At 34.2% G+C, this 26,046-nt stretch overlaps 1 protein-coding gene across 6 annotated transcripts in view; it reads right to left on the reverse strand.

Moving 5' to 3' along the window:
• Positions 1–26,046, reverse strand: part of LOC119641136 — a 132,551-nt gene that overhangs the window by 59,627 nt on the left and 46,878 nt on the right. For all 6 annotated transcript variants that reach the window (XM_038039600.1, XM_038039599.1, XM_038039603.1 and 3 more), the window contains 7 exons: positions 19,067–19,329; positions 18,705–18,980; positions 18,426–18,618; positions 15,734–15,861; positions 15,431–15,649; positions 15,222–15,363; positions 15,046–15,127 (listed from right to left, as the gene is read on the reverse strand). In XM_038039600.1, the coding sequence (XP_037895528.1) occupies positions 15,046–15,127; positions 15,222–15,363; positions 15,431–15,649; positions 15,734–15,861; positions 18,426–18,618; positions 18,705–18,980; positions 19,067–19,329 (1,303 nt within the window). The remainder of the gene's footprint in view (positions 1–15,045; positions 15,128–15,221; positions 15,364–15,430; positions 15,650–15,733; positions 15,862–18,425; positions 18,619–18,704; positions 18,981–19,066; positions 19,330–26,046) is intronic.

Raw genomic sequence — 26,046 nt, forward strand, 5'->3', positions numbered from 1 at the left:
TCGACAAGAAAAAGCTACGAAATGACTACGAGACAACAAATTCCCCGACTCTAACCGCCTTTGAAAAAACTATTTATTTGTAATTACGTTGAAGTATTTAAAACCCTAGTAATAAAAAATCAATGATCTCTTCCTTAAAAGAAAAATTGGCAAAACATCAAATAAAGTAAATTTTTCGCATTTACAGTGGGATATAAATTTTTATGTTTATTAAATAGAAATAAACGAAAGTAAATTTAATTTTGTTTATTTAAATTTTCAGTAAATAATTATGAATCGTGATATAAAACCGGCGAACTTATGAGTGAGTATTTCCTAATTTTCGTACAAGAAAACTAACAGTACAAAAGACAAGTACACAGACAAGATCAAAAGTGCAAATGTATGTGCAAGTGGTTCTTCATATGCCTAGGTTAGCATGTAAAGTTGTCGTCGGTCCGTAACAAAAATACATAAATTCACGAAAAAAAAACAAGTAAAACCATTGTAGTGGGCCACTGCTTACCATTAAATACCCTACACCACCACTTCGCTTAACGCAGTTATTTATATAATGAAAAGCGGCTGGAAAAATAGTCCGATACAAACTATTTCCGAACTATCGTCCTTGGGCCAAAACACATCGTATATCAGATCTTATCAGAATATATCGAAAATTGTAATTTATATGTTGAACATAAAACGGAGGGACACGCCGGCTTAGAATGTTTGTCAGATTCAGACAAACATCATCGATTCAGAAAATGTTTCAGAGTCGATCGATATAACAAATGGTGGAATTACCTTAGGTTATCCTCGGCTTTCTACACATCCGCGGAAAGTATATAGATAGTAAGTAGATACCCATGTACAACAAGTGGCTTACAATATAAGAGAACCGATTTCCCGCACCAGTCATACCAACCTAGAAAACTTTAAGTATCAAATTTATTGACTAATTTTTTTTAGCCGGAATCTAAGTTGGTCTAAATCAAACCTTCGTCATAATAGTCATTAGCCGACGAAGCGAACCTGATCTTGAAGAGCACAGAATTCCTTTTCGATTACAACTACCATCATTTTCGGTACTTTCGTTACCTTCATAGTTTGTTCGGAGAAGACAAAAACCGATCACAAAAACAGAGCAGCAAACCTTCTAAATTGAATTTCATGATACATGCCAAAGCGCAATACGCGAAAAACTTTTAATAAATACACCCAAAAATTATCAAAAATTATGCTTAAAATAAATTCCTCCAAAAAAAATCATCAACTGGATGGAATTTAAAAAAAAATACACTTTGAAACCTATTGAAACGAATATAAGCGTGTTTTTGGTGCATTAAATCAAAGAGCTTTAAAATATTTCGTAAATCGTAAAAAGAGAGTTTTAGAGGAGACACAATCAAAACCAAGCCACATTATTATTGTACACAACCGCCTTGAGAAAGACCGAAAAAATATCAAAAACTCAAAGAGTTATAAGCTCCTTTCTCAACGGCTTTATAACTGTGCAGAAAACTAGAGACGGTTTACGAACCTTATGAAAATGAGATGAGTGATCCCGAACCTATTCAAATTTCCGACAATTCTTACCACCGTTGTTGCAACGCCGCAATCATTTCCTTTTCTAGACATAATTCTCTATGAGGTTCGCTATTTCCAGAAAGCAAGAAGGCGAGGAAAGCGAGGATGAAGGCGTTTCACTGACATATAAAATAAATGGAACGTCGTTGGGTTTAAACAAAACTTTGTTTACTAGACACGGAAGCTTGGTTTCCGAATCTAACAAACAAAACGCCCATCGGGACAAAGGACAATATGACATGATCGATAATAGATAAGACAAAGTTGAGTAATAGATAAAACGAAATTTTGGACGGAAGTTAAGATAACAGTCGGAGAAGCCTCTCACCAGTGTCTCACAAACTGGCAATAGATGTCGCCATTGTGTATAATATAAGCCATGCAAAGAATGTTCCTTACACGTAACGTTTCATGATAACAGATAAGACGCAATTCGATAACAGATAAAACGAAAGTTTAGCGAGAATAGCCACTCAAAGATACTCAGAGAGACCTTTCGACAGTGCTGCACTACGGCTGCTAAATCGCTCAGAGAATGTCTTTTATACATATTTGTAGTGGTTGTCAGGTGTGTGTATGTATGGAAGTGTTACGCCTGTTATATATATTGAACCTTTTATACGCCTGAAATCTTATTTCTTATGTTCTTATTACATCCCCATATTCGGTACACGCTGTGATGTTGTTATAGAATAGCCAAAATAGAGTGATCTATAGAATCATAAAATACATTGTTGAAGACAAGAATAAATTCCCGATCGATCACTCATTACGTAGGCCTTCACACGCCAATTTATTGCTGGATGCTTGTGGACTATGAGAAATATAAAATAAATACTATTCGGTTAGGTTCCATCGAGACCCACGCTTGCTTCATAAACGGAGATGCGAGTAACTTGTAAAAATTCAAACGGAAAATGATGTGTTTATTCCAATCGGTCCTATTTAAAACATACCGATAATAATATGTGACAAAATTCCGCCCTCATATGCCTCAGGTAGGCATATTTATGCACTTAATAGGCAGATGGCCAGAATACAACGAAATCCAGAAAAAACAACTTCTTAGCACGCAATGCAATCCGGGCAAAACAAATTTAAAAATTAATAATATTTACATAAAATTATTTGAATTATTTGGAAAAAATATATATGGAAGTAAATACTATTTTGTTGTTAAGCAGAGCACAAATCCAGTTACCGTTGATGAATGGAGAGATCAATAACCACCGTAATGGGTTAAACCACAACAACACACTACAATATTCCTTTCGTTCTTTGTCTTAAGGTTTTCTCTTCTTTTTACTTGGTTTCCGTAGAGAAGTATAAAACCACTGTAGTCACTTGTGCATGCACACATACAACTACGTATGCAATACATATATATATGTTTATATATATATATATATATATATATAAACTTTTCTCTTTAAAAACCTCAGGCTTCTTTTCCTTTTTCCTCCGGACTAACAAACATTTTCATTCATATGCCAAATAATTTACAACAACTCGATTTAGAAGCAAAACAAACCCCAAAACAAATGCACATTTTTGCCACTTTTCCGGATACAAAATACAATTCAAAGAAAAATAAAAACAAAAACAAAAACAAAAATAAAAATATAAAAAATAATAAAACTGTAAAACCAAATAAAATCCGTTGGGAAAAAATTATTTGGTATGAGAGGAAGGAAGGAAGAGAAGTGAAAGAAAGATATAAAGGCAACCATAGCCTGACAACCGAGTTAATATGTCGACACTGGGGTTTCTCGTCACATTGGTTAGCTTTGGTTGAATGCATACTTGACTACATTCATAAATACTTTTATATAAATTTTGTATTATCAAGAGGGGAGAGGGAGCGAGTGAATGAGTGGGTAAAAAGTGAGTGATTGTTGTATCGTGAGTATGTATGCGCAAATGTATTCCTATGTATGTGTGCGTGTGTGTATGTATGGGTAGGTGGGTGTGGGTGTTTATGTGTGTCAAAAGTGTGGCAATAAGAAGGATAATATAACTGTAATGCGATAGAAATAATAATGTTGTGTCGGTTCGTTGATTTAAAGGAAACCAGAAAAGCTGTGAGGCAGCAGAGTTCAGTGGTGAACCATATTGAAGGGGAGAAAGTAGTAGTGTAGTACAATAAATATATAGATATAGAACTTTGCAAAATATAAGAAGAACATTATAATCGCCTTTAAACGAATATTTCATATCCACTACCGAAGGCGATATCTTATCAGTAAATGAAAATCATGTAAAGGCTTTTAATAATTATGAGTAGTGGATTTAATTGGGCGAAACGGTGGCATACGTTTTAAAACACATAATAATAATAAGGGATGGTTTTTAAAGCTCTTCTTTACTTTAATACTATTTACTGTCCTTTAAACTATTGGTATCCTCGAAAGAAGTTAATCTTCTTGATCTCTTCTTTTTGCACAAAGGATATGAAAACCTGTAAGTGTGTCAAAAACTCCCTTCGGGATTCATTTAATTGTTGTTCTGCGCAGCTATATCTCAATAAAAAGATTCTGCACACATAACGAATTGAGACAAATGACGACAAAGTAACCCACCGTCGCCTTTATTTCAAGTAATACGGGAATGAAAGTTTGCGAAATGAAGCCTACTTAGACTTCGCCAACCTATGGCTCATGGATCACCGGTTTATTCCTGTCCTATGTTTAAAAATTAAATATTGTGATACTTATGTGGTAGGAAATCAGTCCGTTCCTTAAAGCGGGTTAGCCTTACGTAGTGTAACATAAAAAAATAAATTCGTATAATTAAAATATCTTTGCCGAATCTTTGGTAAAGTGGAATATCTTTCGTAGATAGTTTCCTTTAAAAACAACCAGAACTTTTTTAACGATTCGATATATATTTTCAATCCTACCACACACTTCTTCGTTAGTTTTGACCCGCGTGCATAGAAGGTTACCGAAGCCTGGATGCCTAGCTACTGCACATAACTTACTTCGGCACTTGAAAAGGCTGTGCAAGGACGGCTAAGAATTAATTGAATAAAATAAATAAAAATGTGAAGCATGCTTCTTAAAGTTGCAAGATTTAAATCGATATATTTTTAATAAAAATCATTCCATGTTCGACTTGAAAGCCTGGGTTCGTCCACCGAGTATTGTCACATAATATCTTCATTGAATGCGGAAAATACCTTCGGAGAGAAATGTGGAAGAAGATTATTTTGCTTACTGAGGCGGAGGCTTCTTTAGCGTTCTTTAGTTTCCAAACACCTTCCCGCGCATTCTTCAAATTCAATTTGCTCAGGTAATTCTACAAACCAAATGTATCCACAATTCCCTAAACTTTCTAAATGCTGATGAAGGTCATTTACGAGCTTTTGCTTTAATCTAACTAAGAAATCATTTTTTTATGTCTAAATTCCTTCTCACTTTTTGGGTTAATTGGCCCGGAAGGCTTATGAGAGCTGATGGTTTTGGGATTAAACAAATCGTTCTTCTTCAACACCAGTACCTCCTCCCATTGCTTCCATTTTAATTTGATCCGAAATACTTGCAAATATGTATTATGGAAATATTTTTGTTCTCACTAAATAAAATCTTTTTTCCAATCCATGCTGCTTCTCGTTTCATTCTTTCTAAGTTCGGCTTAATAAGCCAGATCAAAGCCTTCACGCTTTCAAGCCTGAGAAGGGAGTTTTAGCGGTGTGGGCGAAAATCCGAAGTCTTCTTCGTAAACATCGACACCGAGTAATCTCGATCGTTATAGCGATACGCTTCTCGACACCAATTTTTCATTCGGTAATAAGAAAAATGGATACGTTATCGACAGCTGTAAACTAACTACTCGTTACAGTAACGAACGATAATTGACAGCTGTCGACAGCTCCAAACCGGCCCCTGGAATCACTTAGTTAGTTAAGAGGATTTTCGTATATCAAAAATGCGTTCCTGAAAGTAATGTTTTTTTTTTTTAAAACTATGGTTTCTGCTCCCACATTTTCAGAACAAGCTTGTATGGAAAATCCACGTCAATCTTTAGATTTTTGTTGTTGACGTTGCAACTATCTCTCTTTCGGCTGAAGGCTTCATTCTTCTGAAAACCTGATTTCTTCTTATGCCCTTTTTCAGTTAGTTAGTTCGGAAAACAACTTTCATACGTTCTACTTCTCTTGTATATATTCAGTCATCATCTTCCGAACGCTGTTGTACGTGAAATCCCCGTATCAAGAGCTCCTTTCGTGGTATAACTTCATCCGTATATCATGTATACTTCCATCTATTGGCTTAGAAGTCATGTAGTATGAACAAAATTCACTACTCCGGCTCTCATATTGATGAAGCGCTTTCGTCAACAACTTTCTTTTCTGTCTTTTCTGTATTTTTTCATTCTCCTCGTCTAAAAGAAATGAGTAATTCATTAATTATGGCGATAATAACTTTTACAAGGGAAATATTACTCTTTTGCATTTGCAAAAAATCAGTTGCCATAAAAACCTTTCTTTGAGTTTGCCTTATTTTGGTGCAAGATTACCGATTTCAACTTGATGCTTCAACTGTTGTTTCTATTCAGCGACGCATAAAGTCGCAGTTGCCTTTTTGTACCATCAAATAAATGCTGCTCCCACTCTTTCTCTTCCTCTCTCGTTCTTAATTCTGTTTCAGCGAAAGTATCGCACATATGCGATTTCTGTGACAAAAGCCGTTTCCACTCACTTTTAAACTCAGTCCGTTCGCCGAACACTCTGCTTGCGCTTTGCAATCGCCGCGATATTATTAACGTTTCATACCGCGAATGGGTCTTTCGGAGTTACGGTAACATTAGCGAGAAGAATATTTACAAATAATTATCCTTTTCTCAAATACAATATGACCTAATCTTCTTGCCATTTGCCATTCTAGTGAAAAGTATACATATATATAGAACAACGTTTTTTTTTCTTTTCGTTTATTCCAAATGCAATGAACGCTTTAACATACTTTCTCTTGAAGAGAGAAAATATTTTTTTCATAGCCTTCATTGCTACGACAGCAAGTGGCTTTAAAAAGCAACTCATTTGTCCATACATATATATAGATATATAGATATATATATATATATATATACATAAATAAAATGAATACCCATAAAGAAGCACTTTCATTAATATTGGTACACACAACAAAACAAGAAGTATCCCAATGTACGGTACATTTTATGCACGCGCCACTGGTCTGTAGGAGATTTTCTTCGTTTTCGTCTTTTTGTTTTTTATTGCGAATCAAAATATGGTATGATGGGGGTGTTGGGTGAATGGATGTTGGCACTTACGAGTTGAAGCAGATAGTACTGAGTTTCCCGTAGGGTAAAAGGGTGTTAAGTGCAAGTGACTGTCAGACAGACAAATAATACGACCGTCTTTATGAATGCACGTATATATGTTGGTATGTACGAATGTTTGTGATATAGATATAAGTTAAGTACACAATTGTCGTTTGGCACAACCAAGCTTCACTTAAACATTGCAGGAAACACACTAAAAACATCTAACTATACACATATATTCATTCCACTTATTTTAGACAAATGCCATAAGAATACAAGAAAACGTATAAAAATAAATATATAAACGTTTATAAGTGAGTTTACAAGAGTATTAAAGGCAAAAGTGTTTCTATGTGTTTGCTTGCTGTTATAAAACTTGGCATATACTGTACACATGCACACACAGACACTAACTGCCTAACGTTCTACGTATGCATGTGTATGGAAACGAGGAGCAAGCAATAAGGACTAAAGAAAGAACCAAAAAAACTTCTATGATATTTTCAGATAGAGCGAGAGAGAGCGAGAGAGAGAGAGAGAGTGGGAGAGGGAAGTTAAATGCAAACTTATATGTATAAATTTTTAAAAGATACCAACTACATCGGGGAACTTTGTTGAAACGGGAAATTGAACGCATACATCTATACCCAACTATGAGCAGCAGCAGCAGCAGCAACAACACACACACACACACAGACACATACTCATGTTTACAGTTCAAAAGACAAAGTGATTTTAACAACTCTGTTGGTGCTACTGCTGCTACAGCAAATATTATGTGTTGCCTTCGTTTTTTTTTCTTCATTGTTTTGTTTTCTTTTTCTTCTTTTATGTTTTGTAGTTGTTTTATTGTGTTTAACAAAATGTTTGCGGGTGCAATAAGCGTAAATTCAGTGGTTTTATGTTATTTCTTTTTTATTTTTTTTCTTTTTCTTTTTTTTTTTTTAATTCTTTTTTTTTTTCTCCTATTGCTCTTTCTTTTCTTCCTTAGCCACCGCAAAAAGCTTCAACTTGTTGGCAAAGGCAAAATGTCTATTTAATATGGAATTACTTATTAAACGATGGGTGGTTGGTGGTTCTGACGGTGACGCAATATGCCACCATTTAGCATAAAGGGTGAGCGCGGTACGCTTGCAGCAAAAAGAGTTGTGGTTATAGAAATACTAAATGAAAACGCTGAGCAATATTAAGCTGGTATTCCTTTACATTGAACTGACTGCATTCATGATGGCATGGCACGAGTAAAGTTGTTGTTTCTGATATGGTTGACATAATAACACCAAGTAATTCAATTCGTTAAACTTTATATTAATGATGTTGTGATGTTGATGAAAGGGTAAGAGAATCAGTGAAGTGCAGGACATACATAATAAAAAGTTATTCGTATCTATTGTAACGTTAGTAACGCAATAAAACAACAAACTTAATAAGCGTTTTACGATAATGAGTTTTCTTTAGCATAAAGCAATTTTTGCTTTCAAAACATGCAAAATTCACGCAATCCTGCCACTTAAGTGAATACAATAATAATAATAATACTTTTCGCCAGCTATTAGAAAAGTAAGCCATTAACGTATTATTAAGGCTAATAATAAATGCGAAATTCGTTAGTTACGCAAAAAGTATGAGAACACTGTCGTGGTTCATTATTTCGACATAAATTCATAACCCGTATATGCTATAAGATCAAGGTCTCTCCCTATAACAGCGGTGTGGTAAATTACGAATTTCTTCATACTATAGACAATACGTGGCACAATTCGCCAGCATTTTAAAACAGGCCACTAAGTGTCACATGGTTCTGTGAGATTTTTCACTGAACAAATTCAACTTGTATCTTTCCCGAAACGGTGCATTTTCCTGACTTACCTCCGCCCCACTTCCAGTTAATCTCGAAGAACAAAAAACCATCCTGAGGACGTTATTTTAATACAATTGCAAATATCTTACGCACACTTTTCTAAACTAAAGTAAAACATATCGCGTTATCTACATGAAATTTGGCGTAATATTACGACATCAGTAGTCGTCCTACCCTTTGATCGTAGTATCAGATTATGGCGGCTATAACACTTAAATTGGGATATGTATATTGGAAGGGGACTTTTTAAAATCTACCATTATATGATTATTTGCTAAGCAAAGGTCACTACTACCCGCTTACTTGTAACGCAAATTGTAACGCACGATTCGACGCACGGCTGTTGACGATAGTTTGTTGTTGGAACAAAATATTTTTGTTGCGATTGTAGCTAATTTTCGAACCTCAGAGGAAGATTTTAATTAAGGAGAAATTTATTAACAAAACTTAAAAATCGAGAGCAAAAGCTCCTCTATTTGAAAAAAACAGGAAAACTTTCAGCGGCATAATGGAGAGCATAGTTTCGGTCTTAATCTAATTCTGACCTAAGAATAATTATCCCAGACAAAGTCTCCAAATAGCGATTTCAAAGGACAAACTGTTAATTGGCAGTCTGCAAACCAAGTCTAGATCTTTTCCATTATTTACTCTCATCAGTACGACTTATATAATGGATAGAGCTTCCGATGTACACTTCTCTGAATTAGAAAGATTAGGCAACTCTTTAGGCAATATCTCTTTAATTTATACTGGCGTCCTCTCCGCTAGAATATCCAAAAGTTCTTTGCATCGAAGAGAACCGCATTTACTCATGAGAAAGTTGAATAAATTTGTAAAATTTTTTTTCACGATTTGTGTGTTGGAATAAATGCTTGCACGTTGACTGGGATCTTAAAATAGTCTTTCTTATCAATAAAAAAAGAATGACTGAGCCACGCAATCCTAGAAATCAAATGAGACTTTTCACGCTACATTAAAGATGTTCGCTAAATCCTACAATCGCGGGATTTTGAAAGCTTTTCACTGATAGACTAAAACATGGAATTATAAAATAAATGTAAAAATCAATTGTTTTGTTTATCTTGTATATTAGAACCGTACATTGATCAAGAAGAGTTGTTTTTGCCATTTTTTGGATAGAATTCCCAGTACACAAAGTTTTTGTTTGCTTTATGGATAAAAACAAACAAACATCACAATAATCAACGACAAACAGATGTCTTTTTCAAAAGAAAGAGAAGAAGGAAACGTATGAAAGATACGAGCAAAGCAATGAAAACAAGACCAGAATAAGATAACGAAAAACTCTCCTTATCATAAAAAAAAATATATATATATTTATATATATATATATATATTCCAATGAAAGAAAAGCAATAACTGTTTGCATTACTAACTTATACTAAATAACGGATAATACAGTATGGCTTTCTCCCAACGGTGACCATAAGATTTTACAAGCCTGTCGAAACTTTATCCATTGCATTTAGCTGAGGAAGAGCTCTTGAAGAAATTTCCCTTGTAAAAATTCTCAGCTCACTCAAGCTTCCATTGCATAAAAGGCGATATGCATTTCTATATCTTACATCTACGATAATAGCAGAGTGTATATTAAGTGTGCGCACTGTACGCGATTACTCGTGAAATGTTAATGTTGTAAGGTAGAACGGGCTTTTACGAATTTTACATGAAATTAAGTTCGCACATCTGCTTTTTGAGTTTTAGGACAGTGCAAGTTTTATTTGCAGTTCTTAGATCTATTTACCAATTACAATAATTCTTCCACCATTCTTGTCCGTATAAATATTACGATTCAACTCTCTTGACTCGGCTGACTTTTGCTATCCGCAAATATTCTGCTTATACACTTTTTTACCGGCAATTTATCGGTATCTAACCTCATCGTCTCGACATTTTTGTGTTAATCGCTTTTCCCACTAAATGCTGCTTCGAGTCTTTTCGACCATCGCCAGCTGCATAAGGCAAGTAAAATCAAGTTAGGATTAGGATGTGTATTTGGCATTCCCTTCCTTTCGAATTTCGTTTCATGAAAACTCAAATCGTTAAATTTGGGATTTTCGTCACTTATATACTTCTCCTGCTATTATTGCATCAATCGACTCGGAACCGTTTTATGTCGCCGTCAATCCCGTTTGGGATTGGACCACTTCCTATGTAATACCGTATTTTGAAACACAGACTCCTGGCTTGATGTTGTCTATGTAATGTTGGTTCTTACCCTACCGTACCGTGTTAACTTGTACTTATAACCCTAAGATTAGAATATAATGGTTGCGAGCTTCTCGCTCTTTCAAATTTGAATTTTAAATCGCGTTACGTAACAAACCCTAGGATTTTTATAGCTTCTCGAATCTTATCTGTTACCACTTAAAGGAGCAGATGTATGTAAACATATACATTCCTGCTTATATTCACGAGAAAATTTTTACCATAGAGATTTCTTACCAGATATTTATTTAATTTCTTTTTATTTCTTTCTTTTCAATCTCACTTGCCTGATAGAACTGGGGTAAGAGGAAGCAGCGGCAAATGTTATTCTATTGGTTTTCTTTATTTACTTATACATATATCCTTTAACTATTTATAAAAAGATACTCGTTTTTTTTCCTTTTGCTTTTCTTCTTCTAAACTCTTAACTTTTATGTATATTTTCAACAAAATTCGGTCTCGTTCTTTTTGGTCTTTTCCTACAGTTTCTCTTTGCATTCGTTTGCATCTACGTAAAATGTTTGCGGTTAACTTGTGCATGCGTGCGTTTATGTGTACGTGATATTTGTATTCGTTTACTTTCTTTTAACAAATAAAAGTATGTTTATTGCGGAAATTAAATAAAATGCAGATTTTAACCACCACTGTATTGTTGGTACTAAAAAGGCGTAAGACCAGACAACAGAAAACAACAAATTTCAACCAACATCAATAGAAAAGAAATTTAACATTTTATAAAAAAATTAAATAAAAAATATATGAAATCGTCGCTTGGCAGTAAAAAAAGGCACTTTAAAAGAAAATGTAATGAAAAATAACACTAAAATGAAATACAATACAAAAGGAAAAGGTTTTGTTGTACGAAGTGTTTCAAAGGTGAAAGTAGCAGTAGGTAAAAGTTCTACATAAACTGGTAAATAATTACAAGGTTATGAATGTAGGGCTCATTATATAAATTTCACGAAATTAACTGAAAGTTTTATTTAATGGCTGCAGAATTTCATCTTCTCTCATCAGTAAGGAGAGAAAAGGAAAACAAACGATGATCAAACTGAAAACAAGGAACTTTCCACGACTTGCTCCTTACAATAACTAACGAACCGAACGAATTTCAAATCATCAATTGCCAAGAAAGCGACCAACGTAGCTTACGGTGTGTGTGTGTGCGAAATGTATGCACATTTGGAAACAATTTGCGAACAAGGTTTATATGATAAAGTTGTTGTACATTGTTGCTTGCATGTAATTATGTACAGGAGACCAGCGGAGGGCTAGATTTTTTCCGAAAAATTTGGCGGGTTTAAATGGCATTCACATGAAGATAGTATAAAATCCGCTTCATTAAAATAATTCAATTTCACTTCGACTGTTTGCTGATCAAAAAATGAAAAGTTAAACTAGACCATAACTGTTCACTTCTTTTTTTTTTTTTTTTTTTTTTTGTGTAATATAACTGCTCACAGATGTGATGTTTCCTAAACATGTAACAAGCATACTTCAACAGAGATCCAGGCGTGTCCACCCCGCTGAGGATTAACCGCAGGTATTACCGACTTGATTACTACTTGGCTATGTGATAGCCCTTCTTACTCCTATACGATAAGCTCGGAAAAAGCTTCAAACGGAGTGTCTCCTGTACGTATAACAAAGAGGTGGCGAGAAAAGGGTAGCAGACTGGAGCACTTGCTATAGTTACGAGTACACGCCGAAGGCTGAGCGCAGCTAACGTCTATTTAATAGTCGCGCTTTTTAACCACTTGATTTGTCGTACCCAACGCACAAAACATGCTTAAAAAGGTTCTCGTAAGCATTGTGATGCGAATTTAAGCAAACATAACCTCACAAAATATATCGATATGTCGATAAAATAATTCATAAAAAACAGATTAGAGGATATTTGTGTCAAAGGAAATAACTTATGACAGAAACTAAACACTAATATTTTCCAGTAATAGATGTAGAATAAAATATGGTGATGTCGCCCTTCTCAAGGCCAAAAACAGCGCTTTTATATGTATCTAGTAGGAATCGTCTGATCTTAAATAAAAGAGAGTTAATGATCACAGTTCTTTTACAGAGTTACTAATATCTTCCATCGAGATGCCACATATTCCATTAAGTGTGCAATGCCTTGCCATATTACAAGTCATGAGTCCGTCCGATCCGGATTCTGATAGCTATCAAAAAATAAGACCAATTTCCACAAAGCTTATCTGGAAAGGAAGAATAAGACTTCATTTCAATTTTCAGACATATCCCCGAGCCTTTCGACGTAAAAATAATCTATAACGTATTTTCACGACTTATCTCTTCTGTTGTTTATTACAAACGCACAAACGAATACAACACAGACTGGTCTTTGTAGGACACTAATTGTTTGCGAAGTTTCCTCTGCAATTTTAAATCTTTCATCTTAGTTGCTATAGTATATGCATTTTAAGTTTCCACTTTCCATTAAAAGTGTTAGTGCTTCTTAAAAAAATTGCCAAATTTAATTTATTTAATTAAATAAAGAGGGATTCCAACTAAGCTCATAGAGCAATGTTCGAACTCACTGCCAGGATTATGTGATTTTAAGCCGCTGCCTTTTTTGGAAGGGCATCCTAAGCATGAAGCGCATCACAAGAAACAACAAATGACTAACGATTTAAATTTCCCAATGCCGAAAACATTTGTCATCAATTACATCCACATGTTTCCATCACCATAGCGAACAAAAGAACGATCCAAGCTCGCCGCACGGACTTCTTTGCTAGATTTTTTACTTTTCTAATTATCTTTCTCTTTACTCATTGAGGTGAATTAAAAGAAAAAATGTAGAAAAACAAGGCTTTTACTCATTTCGAGACGCCCTTTAAATTTTGATACGATTACAGGGATTGTTTGGAAATTCAAAAAAAAGAAAGCAAGCTTCACTTTACTTTGAAGATGGCCTTACATGAACACTTTCTCTGCTCCTAGATATAAGTCAAAGGGAAATCACTTCAAAATATCAGATTTCTTGGAAATGGTTTTAGAAAGATTAAAACGTAAATTACCTACACCCATCCTTAGGCTCGACCTAAGACATTCTCCAATAGCCTATACAGCAAATTTTAGTTTCGTTAGCTGAGTTCTGTGATTTTGTCTGAAAATGCCCGAAACAAAGCTGACTGAAAGCAAAATTTGAAAAGTGCCCTTGGAAAGGTTAGGTTAATCGTAGACCAAACGGAAGAGTTTCTATTTCTGATAAAATATTTAATTCCATGAACACTAATCGTTATTCATAAAATATATTTAAAAAAAAAAAAAAGAAGCCAAATATATAATATTTAACATTTTTGCAAATGAAATGACTCACTAATAACTCACAACAATTGTCCGTAAAGTCAATTGTTATTAATTATCATAAAAATGATGTATTAAAACAAACATCCTTCCACCACCCGTGGTCGGATGATGAGTTTAAAGGTAATGGGACAACTAGTAGACTAAATAAACTTTAAATTTAAGACTATTTATTTATTCATTTATTCTTTTTATTTTTTTTTTTTTTTTGTAGTTTCCATAACGCATTTTTGCGTGTTTAACAAACGAAATGAAAAAATTATTTTTTTGCTAGGTTACCCCGATCTTGGGTACCGTAACACATTTTAGTTGCATAAACAACATGATATTCAACACATTTTCTTAATCCGCTTACGTTGGGTATTAGTAAAATTTTAATACGATTTATAGATAAAACAAACAAACAAACAAATAACAAATGTAAAATATTGTTTTCACCACAGTTTTAAATTTCCCCCCCCGCAACAACATATATACTATTCATACAAATATATGTAACATAAATACAATACAATAGAAGTTGAGGGCAACTAAGGCACTTGTGACTAAATGTTAAGTGAAGCCAATTGAAATTTATTGACTACAAAGTTCCAGAAGAGAAAAATAAATATAAAAATACGATTTGCATTTGTATATTTAAGAAAGAGATTGTTGCCATTGTATCTTTTCTAACAGGCTTAAATATAATGTTAAATGGCATTTTCTTCTAAGTTTTCTTATTATTTTACGAATGAAATTCGATATGCGCAATACAAGCAGAGGAAAACACTTACCTTCTCTAGATTTATCGTATAGCTTTGGTGAACTGTTCTTTTTGGCTGACGAAGCCACTGGCCTCATGGTATTATTAAGCGGCTGAAATACGGAATAAGCGATAGAAAGGTAATTGATTTATGGCAAATGTTAAGCAACGCAAAAAAAAAAAAAAAAAAAAAAAGAAAAAACCTACAATCCGATCAGAACGTTCACCGCAAGGTAAACGAGCCACTGCAGCGTCAGGACTGTCTTCGGGCGGTGGTGGTTGTGGTACCCAATTGTAAGCGCGCTTTGAGATCGGAACACCGAAACGTTCATGCGTTGAGGCTTGCTGCCTGCAATGTAAATAAGAATAAATTAATCCTGTGCACTTTTCCAATATTAAAATGCTGTTAGGCTTACCTTAGACTTTCGTAACAATCTAAGCACACGACTGCATATTCACCGTTTTCCAGCAGGAGACCGTCATCATTTTTCCGATTTTTCAAAAACGGAAACTCATTGACCGGCAAAGCTCGCACCCTTTTCCGATACGTTGTAATGCCACATAAATGGCAAATATAATCATGCCAATTATATTTACGATCAAGAGGATTCACAGCAGAACTTTGAGACTCATATCTAAGATGATGTTCATAATGGAAGAAATTTTTTAAATTACAATTTACTTTCATACATAGCTAAGATAAATAATTGGGAACATACTTGCGCCATTGCTTAACCAATGAATGAAAACAAAAGGTACACACCAGAGCTGACATATCTTTACGCAATTGCTCGGCATTTGGTAAAGTGTTGTGTTTTAAGAAAAAAGGAAAATATGGACGTGAACCCTAAAGAAAAATGATTACATTTCGTTAGCAATATTTTAAATAGCAATAGACAACAAAGTGACAATAATTTGTTAGTGTAATTTTCAAAATACTTAACTCTAATAGACGAAAGTACGCATATAGTTCTATTGACTCAGAAAACCTGATATCTAATAAGAAACAATGCGAAAATTTATTTGTTTTCAATCTTCGCCTAGGGGTTCAAAAACCAGCAAATAAAATCAAGACAATTTAGATTAGAAAGTCCTTGACTTTTAACAAATTATTTTGGACCAGCCTCGTTTTTCAAATTATGATTTTCTAAGCCGCACACTTTTCCAAGGTTTGACTTTAATTTGTCTACAAAAAAAAATTAAAATTTCCTTCAAAATTGCGTAGTATTTCTTATGTAAGCATAGCACGTAGTAGCAGTATCGAAATCTCATTAAACAATATGTAGTTGAAGACCTGATATATCTTATGTCCCTATTTTCTTAACATATCACGCGTCACTACCACCGATTGAATTATTTAGTGATGAGGTCTCCGCAAATCTTCACCAAACTTGATTATTTCAGGGAAGTAAAAATCGTACGAGCCTTAATGTAGACTGACCTCATTGTCCTTCAAATCATCTCGGTACAAGTAGTAAGTAGTAAATTATTCATTTTTTCTTTAAATATTAGAGAACACTCACTCAAACCCTGTAAAAGCTAAAAAGATTTGAGAATTTTCTAGGAATCGTAGTGTTTTTCTGCAATTTTTCGAAGAATTTGTGAATAAACTTTGCTTTGCTTAGACAATCATTTACAACATTTCACTTTTCGTGATTAAATGAATTTCTGAGAAATTAATCCACTTGTAAAAATCGAGCGATAATTACTTGTGCGTTTAATATCGAAGCATCATGTGCTCTTCCAGCGTGGGATATGAATAGTAATAATAATCAGCATTATTTTATAATTGTCGGGAACATTTTCCCTTCCAAAAAAAATTGAAAAGAAAAATTTGTTTAATATTTAATGATTTTTTTGCCCAAAAATATTACTCAGAATGAAATAACTCCCTCGTCTTTATGAGTTCTTTCTTACATTTCTAAAAAGGAATACAAAAAAAAAAAATATATAAATAAGAAAATGAAAAAAGTCATTACAAATTCAAAATATTAATGAAGACGCGGAACAAAGTTGAACATATTCTTCTTTACTTAATTTAGCCTGCAAGGCGTAAGAAGTCATCGGGGAAATTACATAAATTTAATGCTTGCGTAGCGATTGTAGTGCAGTATAAACATAATATCTATTTATTATCTGATGAAAGGAAGCATTTTGTTTTTATTGCTATAGCTGAAGAAGTGCAGTTGTACAGAACACTACATCATTTAAAATTTACAAAAACGTAAACAACTTTGTTTTTTAGGAATTTGAGCAGAGTTACCCGTCTCTAATACAATAAATGAAGACATTGTTGTATTCTAATGACAAATAAATTTTGAAACAAGCAAATAAATTATATTCGGTGCGACGTATTCTTTTATACCCTAAAAAAAGGACAAAAAAAGGAACACAGTTCAATTTCCATTGACTCCAGCGTTGTGGAGACGTGGCCGTTAGATTTCAACTTTTATCGCTTGTCTATTGCAGTTTATAAGTTATTGGCAGAGAGCCCATTAAGCACCGATTTTCTTAGTTTCTGCTGCAATGTAACCGTATCTTTTGACAAGTTTGGCTCATTGTCGATGCCAATCTACGTGCGATAAATTTCCCTATTTGTGCAAATTTCAAGGCCATCCTTCCAAGGATGTTTATACAATGCTACAAGCGTTTTGACAAAAAAATTCGATAAATTTCGATAAACTGTAACAGTAGGCGTGGTCGATCTTTTTCATTTTTATAATAAGTTGCTACAGAATCGTTTGTGGAATGCACACGAAACCTTTTTTAGTTTTATCTAAGTAGTGAGCAATATGTTCGATATATTTTTTTTTTTCAATAAAAACTGTTCCCAACTGCTGTGGTGGTGAAGGCGTGTGCTAATTTCTGTCCAAGCACTTGCAATATTTTTGCCAAATATTATGCTGAAAAAGTCGATGTCTTTACTTTTGCTATCAGGGGAATGTTTACCGTAAACACTACACAAAGAAGCAGAATTTGGTGCTGATCAAAAATATGTACACTTCCTACTGCAGTCCCTGAAGTTTTCTCCTTGGTATTGCAAACATTCGCAAACCTGTCCTCTTATGATAGTTAAAAAAACTAAAATAAATTTTAAAAATACGAGAACCTTAATATATTTTAATCCAATATGTAGGGCTGGGTGTACTACAGCTTTTCAATATGAAATTTTCCGTCAATAATTATTAAAGTCATAGTTAGATAAGAAGAACGTGAATCTTTTGGAGAGTGAGTGCTTCTAAGACGATTATGTATCGTATCAATTGCTACATACACATTATTTTAATTACACGAATAATTACAGTCGTCCATTTGAGTTCAACGACTATGTTCGGGTACTTTTTAAAAATATTCTGATTTGTTAGTTTACTTAGCAAAGGCGTAACTTTAGACTTAAAAATTCAAATATACCTCTTTACTGGCGTAGAGAACTCGTGCCAGTGTTAAATCTGAATGTAAACCGCATAGGAAGCAATAAATGGAAGTTGTTGTAGCAGGCGTTGATGATACCGACGGCGTTGACGGAGGTGTATTAATACTTAAACCACCATGCCGAGAACCATTCGGTGAAGTTGAGGTTATAATAGGAGAAGGAATGTTGTATCTAAAATCAAATGAAAAATATTAATAAAATTTTGGCAAAATTATTAGTTATTTGAAAGCAAAAAAAAAAAAGAAACGAAATTCAACCTTCTATGCTCCAACGGAACACGTTCGGCATCCATAGTCTCCCATTGACGTGCCAAATGATTAACACAATCCTTACAGGCTAACACGCGATTACCATTCGGATCGCTATTGATGGGCGTTACGCTGCTAGTTGATAAATTGCTATCACGGCCACTATTCGAATTGTTGGAGCCTTTGAGGCAAGGAAAATGCATGGCGTGGGAATTCATGTGCTCTGCACTTGTAGACAACCACTCCATTTTATTGGAAGCACATAATGTTTTGCAAATATAGCAACTAAATGCAATAAAAATTCAATTAATAATAAAAAATCTTTAATTAATTAACAAAAACAAAGGAACAAAATTCCAATCAAAACTTACGGATATTGACCATGACCATTTTCTATTTGTTGTTGTTGGTATTGTTGCTGTTGTAATATTTGCGCCTGAGTTTGATGGCTTTGTTGTTGTTGCAGTTGTTGCTGCTGGTGTTGTTGTTGTTGGTGGTGATGATGATGATGCTGTTGCTGCTGCTGTTGTTGTTGTTGTTGTAAAGTGGGTGTATTAGGCCGTGAATCACTGCGCCTCAGAGGCTTTATATCACGCTGATTCGATGAAGAATGATTGGAATTACTTTCATAAACCTGTAATCCATAAACAACATTGAAATTCTCTTTTTGCCTTTTTTCAATTCTTTGCAATTTATAATCGAAAAATACACACGACAAAGCGCACACGATGCGCACGTGTGTTGTATTAAGCTTGTGAAATAATTAATAAAAATTATTCGTTCAGGTTTGCATTTACAATTAACAGATAAATATCACTTCAAAATTATAATATTAATAATAATAATCATTTCACACTGTTGTTATTATATGTAAATATTCAATTTAAATTTTTTATACGCACTACCTAAATATGATGGTATAGTAATTGCATCGTTTGATTTGTAATACAAATCAAATAAGAGAGAGAGAGAGAGAGAGCATAACAGATGTTCGTTATGTGAGTAAAGAGGGCTTTCTTAACATAATTTCGGTTATTAGTCCCTGCTCGTATTCACAAAATTTACTGGAAAAGTCTAGCAATTATGTCCATGATTGAGATCCCTTAAGCGCATGTTCTAAAATATAGACGACAACAACATGTCCATATAAATCAACACGATGTAGCGAGATTGTAAGTGAGCTTTAAAAATAGTTGTGTAATCTACACATACAATCATCAAAAGCCCTTTGCCTTTGCATATATAAGAAATTTGCTCAAGATGGAGGGTATCAACGATTCAATCCCAACGTACAGTTCTTTTCCGCTTACTTAACTTAATAGGTTTCGATTTCTCAATATTAAAATGAGCGTCTACTGGCGTATAGTAGATTTATGTACTAAATATAACCTTAATTGAATTGGGCAGTGTATACCACTCAATGAAGTATCGTAAGAGGATTATTAAAGATAATTCAGAGATGAGTGCACACGTTAATACCGTTAGGATGACACTATCACATTACTCATATCTAAAACGAGTCATTGGCAGGCAAAATGAAAACATATTTTGCCCAGTAAATATATTCGAGAATAAGATTAGGAAAGAGATTACGTCAATGAAATCTGATAACTACAGTCACATCAATATATAGGAAATTTTGAATTCGTCGGTCGAACGAACTCTTGAATGCTCTGCGCTAAAAAGACTGCGCTTCAGAAACTTCAGTCAGCGACAAGGAGGATTTTTTCAAATTTTTTTATAGTTCTGTGCTCTCACTCGATTGAACATTAAAGAATGCTATCCAAAAACGGTTTCACATGAGACCTTCGAATTCTTTACACGGTTCGAAAAAGGCACTTGGTTTAGAATGAAGTCGCCAAGAAAGATGAAGTAAACTTTAAAGACACTTTTTTTTTCGCAACTACGATTTCCAACTTGGCCATTACTATTAATTTTTTATCGGCGGATCGTGACTGTGATATAAATAATAGCTTTTTTTTTCGATGATTCACTTCAAGAGATTTATTTTATAGTCGACTTTTGGCAGAGTATTTTTACTTAAAATCAGTGACATGTTTTTTTAAACTTTGTAGCATCAAAATATCGTATGTTTTTTACTAGATTTTCAACAACAGTTATTATAGTCGATTTTCGGGATGGCTTTCAAAGCTTTATGCGATTCAACTTGTATCTCTTCAATCGAATGAAAACGTTTTTCCCAGATTGATCCTTTGAGTTTAAGAAGTAGCCAGAAGTCACATGTGGCTGATTGTTGAATGATGTGGCTTGAATTTAGTTATCTGTACGTTTTTTTTTGCCTTAATACTCATCAAAGATGTCACACTTCAATAATTGAAAAATCGGACAGATTTAAATACTATGTACACCACTACTGACTAATAAAACGAATTAACATATTACCAGATTTACATTCAAGCAAGGTTGACGGTTAAATAACTGGTTGCAGGTCCTGCGTTTCTCAATGACGGAGAGCGTAGCAGTGCCGATACCCTAACCTCTTCGCAATCTCCATTATATACACAGCTATTCTTATCTTAAGAAATGAACGGTTGTCGGCAAAAAAAGATTTACAATTTATTATCTAGACCTGAGAGGAACATTGGGGGGGTCCCTCTTCTCTTCTGTGAAAAAAGATTTTTTTCTTTTTTATCCTAAACGATTGCTGACTATGGAGGCCACTCAACTACTCTCTCTACTATTCAGTCAGGGGAAGTTGTACCAGTGGGCTGGTGGGAAAAGGGCATGGATTACATATTTAAAACACAAATCGACCGCGGTATGGAATGAGGTTGCCCAAAAGAAGTTGTATGTAACTCCTCCCAGCAGAAGCATTGAGAGACTCTCTTCCCAAAACTCGGAGTCTTATCGTGGGAAACATAGAAACAATAAATGATCAAATATTAGGAAGCTCTCGACGTTGACGAGATTTACGAGAGAAATGATTCCCACGCACTTTTCGTCATCGTGGGACGTGAGGAGCAACGGGGGGCCTCTTATTACGGTTGTTGCTCTACTCCTTGCGTGGCGTCAATTATCTCGCTTTTTGAATTAATACGTTATGTTGCCAGGCCGTGGGTACCCATGTAAAAATTCAAGAGGGAATTTTTAAATAGCTTAAACCACAACTTTTCCCCTAATAAAATGTTTTACCGCTTACAGTTATAATAAAAGACCAACAACTGAACTTTGTTGTCTTGTAAATGTCGTCTACTTTTTGCGAAAACACTTATAAGCTAGGTAGCTGCCAAAAATAGACCTACGTAGTTCAAGCTTATCCCCATGAATACATATATCAAATCACTATTCCAATTCCCAATTTCAATCATAAAATACTGCAAATTAAACGACCTTCTCGTCATATGAATGGTTACCCCTTTTATGAGAAGTTTCACATAGGGAGCGATCCAAAAAATGAACCTATGCAATGCAAGCTTGCCTTAGTAAACTTATATGTCCAATTAGTATTTTGTGCGAATTTTAATTGTAAAATACTACAAAATAAACGATGTTCCCATATGCATGCTTATATTTTTTATGAGCACTCTTACACAGGGAGCGGCCCGAAAAAGAGACCTATTCAACGCAAACCTATCCTGGCACCATTTTTTATCACAAAATAGTAAAGTTAAAAGCTTTCGATTAGACTTTAGCTTATGTTTTGTAAGAGCACTCATATGGTCGGAGGTAATCCAAAACCCGATGCCATTTCATTTAAATGTTCCAACGTCAAAAATCGATAATTTTTTTCGTATAATTATTTACAAGATGAACATAAAATGATGACGTGATGAACACACTTCAAAATCGGCTTGATTGGGCCATTTCAATACAATGGGGCTAACCCACGCATCTAATTCAAATCTTGCGAATACGTGTAGGGTATTTAATACTAGTGCTGTACGGTTTTAATTTGTTTTCTTTATATTGAAACAGCAAAAACAAACACATTATAGTGCAATTAATTTATTACGCCATTAATGCCAACTGCAAAGCATTTATTTTTATGGCAAACGTTATGAAGAAGAAAGTTTTTTTTTTTCTACTTACTATTAAATCCTTAAATAATATCATGTCTATATAAAACGTACATATCAGTCATTCATTTTTTAGGTCAAACTTTATGCAAAGAAAATAAAAAAATATATATATATATATATATATTTGTTTTCGTTTGAATCCTTAAATAAATAATACAATCAATATCAAAATCCAAGCACTTATGGTTACTATCAACTAAGTATGTAATCATATTGCACACAATTCTTAGAATATTATTAGAAGAAGGAATTCATTATAGAGAGAAAATTTGTTTGCATTTAATTCGCTTTTCCAATAAGGGCTTTAAGAGACAAAATTGGGTATTTTTGTGTGAAGGCAAGGATATCTATCTGCCCGCCTGCTCGCCCATTGAAAGTTTTCCAAAATCTTAGCTTAGGCCTTTTTTTTTGTTTCTATTTTTACTTCGAAGCGATTTAAGCAATAAAATTAAATGAAAAAAAAAAAAAAAGGCAAACAAACTTAAGAGCTTTGCGCTGTTTATTTAGTTTTTATTGTCATGAGAATTATCTTATTTAATTATTTATGAAGAAGATAAACTTGAAGTGAAACGAAAGGAAACTTTGTGAAAAACAAATATAAACAAATAAATTCTTCAACGACTTCAAACACAACAACACAAGGCACAAACAATTTAAATAATTTATGACTAAAAATGTGGTAACAAAAAAAATAAATAAAAAAACATAACATAAAAAACAGAAAAACGAAAGCAAGATAATTGCTCCGTACACTCAAACGATCTGCTTGCGTCTTGGAATATTTATACCTTACACCACCTGTGATACGAGGTTATATTAGGCTTATGCTGATGTTAGCCGCATCCAGAAAGACTTGAGATATGTCTACCATTTGTTATTATCATAATCAGTGTCTTGCAACGTTCTAAGTTTGTTTGTCTGTCTGTCTTCCCGTATTTTTGGAAATATTTTGATGCACCGACACCGACATGTTTTGACCCAAGGATGAACCCAATTGAAAAAATTAATCAAAGCGGATCACCTTTTCAACCACTTCCCATATAACGCCTTATTCTGAAAAGTTGTTCCATGAATGACTGCATTAAGCGAAGTGGCGTAGGGTATTTAATGGCGGGCTGATTGTTCTTACTTGTTCTTCTCTATTTTGTATAAAATGTAGATGTTAAATTAAGAATATTGCTATTATTGTGTTCTAAAAATATGTAGCCTTAGCGAAAAAACTGAAGCATATTAACTTAATGCCCTGCTTTGCTACGCAACGAAGAGAGAGAGTGTTCGTCAGCAATAGTACCCATTAGCTGTTAGTACGATTTTTGCACATCTTCCATTGTTACATATTTGCTTGTCGAACTTACCACAATAATGTCATCTCGTTAAAGACCTAAGGATCAATTTGTATTAATACAATCGAATGAAAGAAGAAGCAGACTTTTTTTTTATAGGTAAGAAATAAACTTTATCTTAATCGGTTGGATTTTTTCTTTAGTTTTGCGGTGAGGATTGTCCTTGAAATGGATACTACAGTCGCAATTGCATTGTGGACATAAATTATCTTTGCACATGAATACTAGGTATTACTGGGTACTAAATACCTAAAAGGTGCTCCAGCAAAAGTTTAGTAATCCGTTGATTGATTGATATTGAGGTTATGACCTCTACTTTATTGAGGTTAGGACCTCTACTTTAATCAGGGAATGTTGGTGATCAATGACTATTAGTACTTTGATTGTAGTTCACGTGAATGACTGATTGTATCGTTGTCAAGACGATTTTGTCTTGTTGTTTTGACGTTTTATTGCTATACCACGGATCGAGGCGAATTTTCTTATCAAATATAGTCCTTAACTTTCTCTATCGGCCTTGCATGTTTATGTCTTTCAAGAAGATACAGAACAACACGAAGTTTTAAAAGAAACAATGAATCTTTTGCTAAACGACAAAGTTAGGATAACGAACAATACGGCCCTAAGCCGCTGATAAAATTGTTATGATTGAACGCGGCTTTCGTTAGACATGTTTCTCAAGCTTTCCTAAATCGCGCATTTTTTTTTTTTGTTTAATGACGAACTTTCACAAGATGAAACGTCAAAAGAAAAGTACATATTTTACAACATGATCTTGAGGGAAGCAAAGCAGAAAGGCTAATCACCTTTGAAATGTTGCAATAACAATCTCATTTCTAACAGTGGGCAGAGGCAATCAGTTTTCCACGGTCAAGTTTGGCAGACGATAACGACAGATAAAGACACAATAAAAAGCAAAAGTCTTGACATAAGCAAGAGTCCAAAGGATGTAACCGTCATTACATACCTAGAGATTGCCCATAGTTACCGAAAATGGACAAAGTCGGCCTATAAGCATTTTTCGATTATGCGTATTCGGAGATGGGAATCTTTTTTCGTCAACGGACTAATTTTAATTTTCATATCAGTGAAGGCAGATACAATTCATTTGTGGCATTGTTATGAGCGACGAAATTAAAGTATATCAAATTTTGATTGCAGCGGATCGAATGCGGCCCGTAGGCCGGCGGTTGCCCATGTCTGATCATTAGTCTACGATCATCGACTTTTAACAAATTTGCAGGTAACTCGCAAAATCAATACGCACTGGACCTTGTAGGATGGACTGAACGAAAAAGCATAATAAACAAGTAAGAAAATTAAATTCGGTAGGAACCGAATCTTCTATGCTCATCATCGCTCACTTCAAAATAGGACTGATTTCTCATGGTTTATAATATGCAGTAGCCACAGCTGATTTGTTGTATTTTCAAAATAAAAGCTTTTGTCGTAAAGGCATATGGGCATTATAGGCGTGTCCTTTAAAAACTTTAGGACATTTCCAAATTCTTTTACAAACTTATTGGCGTTATCTTCATTTTCGCAAAGCAACAGATAGAAAGACGAACAGGCGAACATGTTTACATGTATCCAAGATTTGAAACTGGCCAAGAATTTGTATAATTTGTGAGGTTTTTGAAGCTCTTTTCTGCGTCTTGTAAAGGTATTGAAAAAAATAATTAAACTTTCATATAATATTAGGTAGGCGTGGTTAATTTTCTCCATTCTTGTACACGCAAATGCTACAACATTACCCATAGGATCTGGTTCAAATTTTTCTGCATTTAGTTGCTACAGTTTATGAGTAGTGGTCAAAAAACCAGTTTTTCATTCCCAATGAAAAACAGAGGTTGTCTCAGTTTACGCGGTACTATGGTCGTGTCCTCCGACCTATTTGGCCCATATTCAATGCCGATCTGCGTGCAAGAACTCTTATCGTTTCTCCCCAATTTGCTATGTTTAGCTTCA

This window comes from Glossina fuscipes, unplaced genomic scaffold, assembly GCF_014805625.2.
Source record: "Glossina fuscipes isolate IAEA_lab_2018 unplaced genomic scaffold, Yale_Gfus_2 147, whole genome shotgun sequence".
NCBI lineage: Eukaryota > Metazoa > Arthropoda > Insecta > Diptera > Glossinidae > Glossina > Glossina fuscipes.